Source organism: Neospora caninum, chromosome Ib (assembly GCF_000208865.1).
Source record: "Neospora caninum Liverpool complete genome, chromosome Ib".
NCBI classification, from domain to species: Eukaryota; Apicomplexa; class Conoidasida; order Eucoccidiorida; family Sarcocystidae; genus Neospora; species Neospora caninum.
Window position 1 is genome coordinate 601,550 of NC_018386.1, and position 5,255 is coordinate 606,804.

At 50.8% G+C, this 5,255-nt stretch overlaps 1 protein-coding gene across 1 annotated transcript; it reads left to right on the plus strand.

Annotated features, from left to right (window-relative positions):
* Window positions 1–262: 262 nt before the first annotated feature.
* On the plus strand, window positions 263–5,063 carry NCLIV_003050 (putative myosin heavy chain; the record flags this gene model as incomplete). The annotated part of the gene is made up of 5 exons (XM_003879804.1): window positions 263–507; window positions 1,004–1,089; window positions 1,587–1,804; window positions 2,018–3,929; window positions 4,153–5,063. The coding sequence occupies 5 exons, from the start codon at window positions 263–265 to the stop codon at window positions 5,061–5,063; spliced, it is 3,372 nt and encodes a 1,123-aa protein (XP_003879853.1).
* Window positions 5,064–5,255: the final 192 nt, after the last annotated feature.

The window sequence follows — 5,255 nt, forward strand, 5'->3', positions numbered from 1 at the left end:
TGGCAAACTAGTCCGGTTTCTTCCAGCTTGTAGTATTGATTAGTCTTTTTAGAGTCGTAGAGCCGCATTGGCCTGCTCGCATTTGCGGTGTCACCCATGTCGGCCGTGGACTGGAGTCGGCGGGGGGTGGCCGTGGCTTCCAGCTGTCGAGGAATCGCGCCGGTGGCTCTCGCTCTCAGCGCGTAGGTGGTTTGTGTCGGAGTCGAATCAGTTCAAGTCTTGTAATTCTTTCATTACGTGTGCCACCACGGCAAGTCAAACCATGCTAGGTGGTGTCACGAGCCGTGTCGGGACCACCCCGGGCATAACCGAGTTCACGTCAAGTTTCAACTATGGAGAACGGACGAAGGGGTTTGTTCTTTTTAGGGAGCGCCACGGCTATGATCTGGCTGTGTGTCGCTACATCAGGGGTGGTAACTGCAAGCGTTATGTCATTTCCAGCAGAAACCGTCAGTCCAAAAGATATACCAAAAGGTCGTCGCCTGCAATATCCATTCCCTGCGACAGGTATGGAAACGGGCCACGGAAATTCACCTCCGTCAAGTCGGAAGCTCTGCACGGCTAGGAACAGCACATATAGGTCCGCAACAAAATGGGTTGCTTGTCTCTATGTCACCGGTTACGTCGAGTTCTAGCGGAGGCACCGTGTGTGTTGCTGCCGGTAATGAACTGTGTGGAACAGGAGAACGGTTTATGTCATCGGGTACATACCCCAATTAGGAAAGGGATTTGTCTGTAGTTTAACTGAGTACCGCTACCGTCTGGGAATGATATCCCGTGCTGCTCAGCTGCTGAGCTGTTTCGCAACTACCTGGTTGTAACTAAAACAGCAGCCCCACACGTCGTCGGTGGAGAATCGCTGACGAACGCGTTCTTTGGTATGTCTGATCCGTCTTGACTATGCCCCTGCGGAGTATCTTGTCACTCTCTGTCCAGTGCAGAAACTCAACCGAAATGCGATATATACTACACAAGGCAAAGCGTGGAAGTACACATACAGAAGCAATGATGGGTCTTTCAACTTCAGTCCGTTATCGGGAGGCAGCCCCCTAAACGTGGCATCGCTTGACAACATACAAGTGCAGGACGGTAAGCAGAGAAATCGCGGAGTTCATATTCACAGTATAGTACACGCGTATTTCGCAACTGGGTTTTTTACAGGCTCAGCAGAGTAACGATATCTAACAAAATAGTTACGTAGAGAGTGGACTATCAGTTTACTAGCGTTGATACAGGGACCTGGACTCTATTCGTGGAGCATGTCTGGTCATTATTATCACGTTGATGAGGGGCCGTTCACCAGTTTTGGGCATTTTCGGATGGACCCAATTCTTAAAGTTTCACATGCATCACTCCATTCTGCCTTTTTACAAGTGAAATCCCCGGCAAAACCTGATGTTCTCGTCTTTAGCACTCAGTGTATCGATGGGGCTTGCAGGAAAGTCCGTGGATAGGCAAGACATGTGTGGAATTATTGGGTAACGGCGTCAGCGGTTGCTGCCAGCAGCCACACCAGTGTAGGTATTCTTGCCAGCATCCTGACGGCCTTGTTGTTTCGTGTTCTGGCGGTGGAAACAATGATGCAGATCCTCTAGCGCAAGCCTTAGAAGATGCAAAGCTTATAGGAGAACTAGTTGACCAGGCAAAGAATAGGAGATCCGATCTCGCTGGCACTGTGGACGAATTCATAGTGCGAGGGCAGAATCTGACCGCGCAGCTCAAACAGGCACTGAAATCCTGGGATCATGCAAGCGTGAAACGAACCGAAAAAGCATTTCGCCACGAGTACGCCAATTTGAGAAAGGTGGGTCTCTAGTATTTTTTTTCGGCTTGAGAGCCAAAACATGGTGAAAGAAGTGCTTGGCTGTATTCGGATGGATGCGCTGGACGGGAGCGCCAGACATTGGCAAAGCGAGAGTGGTACGTCGTTTAGTCGGTCTGTCTCAGCAGAAATCGGGGGTCACGATCAGTTATTCCGTCGGGTATGGATCTGCGTGTGGTTGACCTTGCCTATCAGGTGTACGCGTCTGTCATGAACGTGCAACAGGAGATGCAAAGGGACCTTAATCGTGGAAAAGAGCTGTTGGCACATTTAGGAACGACTGCGAAAAAGTTGCTTGATAATGAGACGCTCAAGAAGGTACTGAGAATGTATGGTACTCAGTTACAGAATGAGGTGATGGCTTCAGAGCGCGAACGTGGGTCGACTGAGGCCTTTATTTCGCAGTCCAATGAAGTTATGAATCAGTTGCAGAAAGAGTTCTATGATGGCATGGCTAGCCTGGAAAAGCACAAGGAAATCTTGCAGAAGATCGAAGCTTTGGGTAGTCAAGTGCTTGATATAGATCATGTGCGAGAGCAGATGCAGACTATATTGACGATTGCCAAGGAGATAAAAGCGCGTTCAGCTGATGCCGAGAAAGACTCTAAGCGTGGGCTCGTCAGAGTCGATGCTCTGTCGCATGCGTGTACTCGTTCTGAAATGGAGACTAAGACTGCGTCTAATCGGCTTCAGGAGATAAAAACGACACTACTGCGGAAGCTTGACGATTTGGAAAACCAGTTGAAGGGCGCTCACAGTTCGCAGGGAGTTCGAGTAGCAAGAGAAGCTCTCGAAGCGATGCGCGGCCGTATCCAACAGTCTGCCGATTCAGCGGCTGCGATCGGTCAAGAATGCAACACAACGGTGGACGAAGCGAGGGCGCATCTGTCTCGTTGCAAAAAGAGGAATGCAGAACGGATTAGAACGAAGATCAGTGAGGCGCAGTGGCTCCTACAGCGTACGAATAGCTTGGTGGGGCAGTCTCAAAGCGACAGCCTCGGAAGGCTAGAGCGGCAGCTTGAAGAGTCCACGACGCAGCTGAAGGAACTGGCGCCTATGGTCGACAACAACTTCGAGGATTTCCCTCGCATTTCAGCTGTGGCGCTCGCTGCAGAGAGGGCGGCTGCCGCTCTTGCAGATTTTGAGAAGAATTTCAAGGCGTCTGCAGCCCAACTTCAAGAGGCACACCAGCTGATGCTGCGGGAACTGGAGGAGCTGCAAAACGCGTGTGACGCTCCACAAAGCCGACTGCAGATTGGGTCAGTGGTAACAGAATTGAAAAGGAGTTTTAGTAGCATTGACAGTTTCTCAGAGAGAGTGAGTTCGCCTGAGATCAGGAACGACTTCAAACTGTCGTTGCTGGCTTTTCTTCGCCGGCCATTATCATCAGCCGCTGGCAACATTGATGATGCAAAAAGACAAGAGGCGCTTGTGACGGATCTCAGCAAAAGGATGTCTGAAGAGGTAGCGGCGTACCGCCGCGTTATTGAAGACACAGAAGCCGAGGCGGAGAAAGTGTTACGTAAGCATAAACAAAAAGGATCTCATAACGGAGCGAATGCGTTGCCGGAAGATCCGGCGGTTTGGAACGAGGTCCTGCAACTTCGCAGGAAACAGATTCAAGCGGTAAATCGTCTGACAACGAATGCTGAGGCAGCGAAAGTTAAATCTGATATCGGTGTTGCGGAGATGGAAAAGGAAATTGGGGATACGCGGCGGATGATTGAAGCATTACGAGAATGTCTTGCTAATAAGGGCGTCGTCGCTGCTATCGACGAGATTGGGAGACCAGGGACACAAGGGAAGAACAGTACAGAACTTCTCCATGAGGCTGAACTGCTAGAGAAAAAAGCCGACCAACTACAGATTCAGGTACAGAGAAGTAAGGATGCGGTTAGTGAGCGAGAGAAGCTTCTTGATGCAGAAAGGAAGAAACTACTGGAAACCGGTAGTGAATTCATCCCGCATTTTCTGCAATTGCTCAAAAAGGCTGTGGACGAGGCACTCAAGGAAGGAACTCAGTTGGAGGCGATGGTGGTCCATGTCGAGCGCCTGGCGCACAATTCCAAGGCGAGACGAGCGGAGGATGTTTTGATCCCGCCTCCCAGTAAGTGATCGATTGACTGCGTTGTGTGCAGGCAAGTAGTGTTCGCACTGCCTGTTCGACGGTTTGATAGAGGTCTTTCTTACTGCGTGACAGAGTTTTGGCCTTTCTGTGTATCGACTCCAAAGTCATACATGCGATTCGATGAAACGATGATATGAAACACTAGTGTGATGACACGCCTTTTTTTACATAATGCGTGGCATGTGTTGGTGCTCTGTTGCAGCCGATGGAAGCGTCACAAACGAGGAAGCGGCTGCAGAAGCGGAAATGGACGCTGACTCATTTTTCCGTGCGGCATCTACGCAGAACGACAAGCTCCAAGGAAAACTAAAAGAATACCACAATCGGCTGTCTGTTCGACACAGTGATGTAGATGAGGCGAAAGCGCTGCTCCAGGCCCTCTTGCCACAATCGCGCGAAGTCGATCAGAGACAAAGTTCTGGAAGACGGCTGTCTTCTTCGAAAATTTTGACAGAGCAACAATTGGGAGAATATAGTCAAGATCTGGTCATTCTTGAGGAGATATTGACAAAGGAGGAGCAGAAGATAAGAGACATAGCAGAGAGAGGTAGGAAAGCTATCGCGGACGCTGCTCGCGCGGCAGCGGCAGACACACATCCAGAAAACGAACAGCCCCCGCAAGAAGCCAACAAAGATAGCGGGCCGAGCCAAGGGCTTCTTCTAGGCATTGGTTTGGGGATTGGGATTCCTCTCGCAATCGCCAGCATTGCTATGTGGAGGTGCTACGGACGGAAAAAGAAACCAGGAGTCGGGTCGTCAATTGCCCCGAGCGAGGACCGAGCCACAAGCGCCGAAAGCGGGGGTTCTGACACGTCCCGTCGTGCCCGCTCGACAGGCCCGGACCATCTGGAGAGCATAAGGATATCTACGTTAGAATTTGGAGATCTCGAAACAGCGTTTTCCGGCGTTGAACATCCTGAGATAGCGGGCATTGTAGCTCGTGAGACGTTGCCGACTCCCCCGGCAGGGGAACCAGATACAACGCACATGCAGTATATGATTGACGATCATTATACGGTTGCTCGCAACATAAGCAAAGAAGTGGAACACAAATTCGATTTCGAAGGCTTCCCTACAGCTGTTGTCCGCGAGCAGCGGCCGCAGTCGGAGTAGGGCTGTCTGTATATAACATCTTTCACGCAAGCGGACGATAAAACACACCGACATTCGAAGACGCGACAGCGAACATCTATACAACAAGGTGGGATTTGATTTCTGTAGAGGCTTTTTGCGAAAGGCCTTCGAGCGTGGCATGATACAACTGAGCGTAATCTGCGGGTCTGGGGGGGGGGGGGGGGGGAGGTT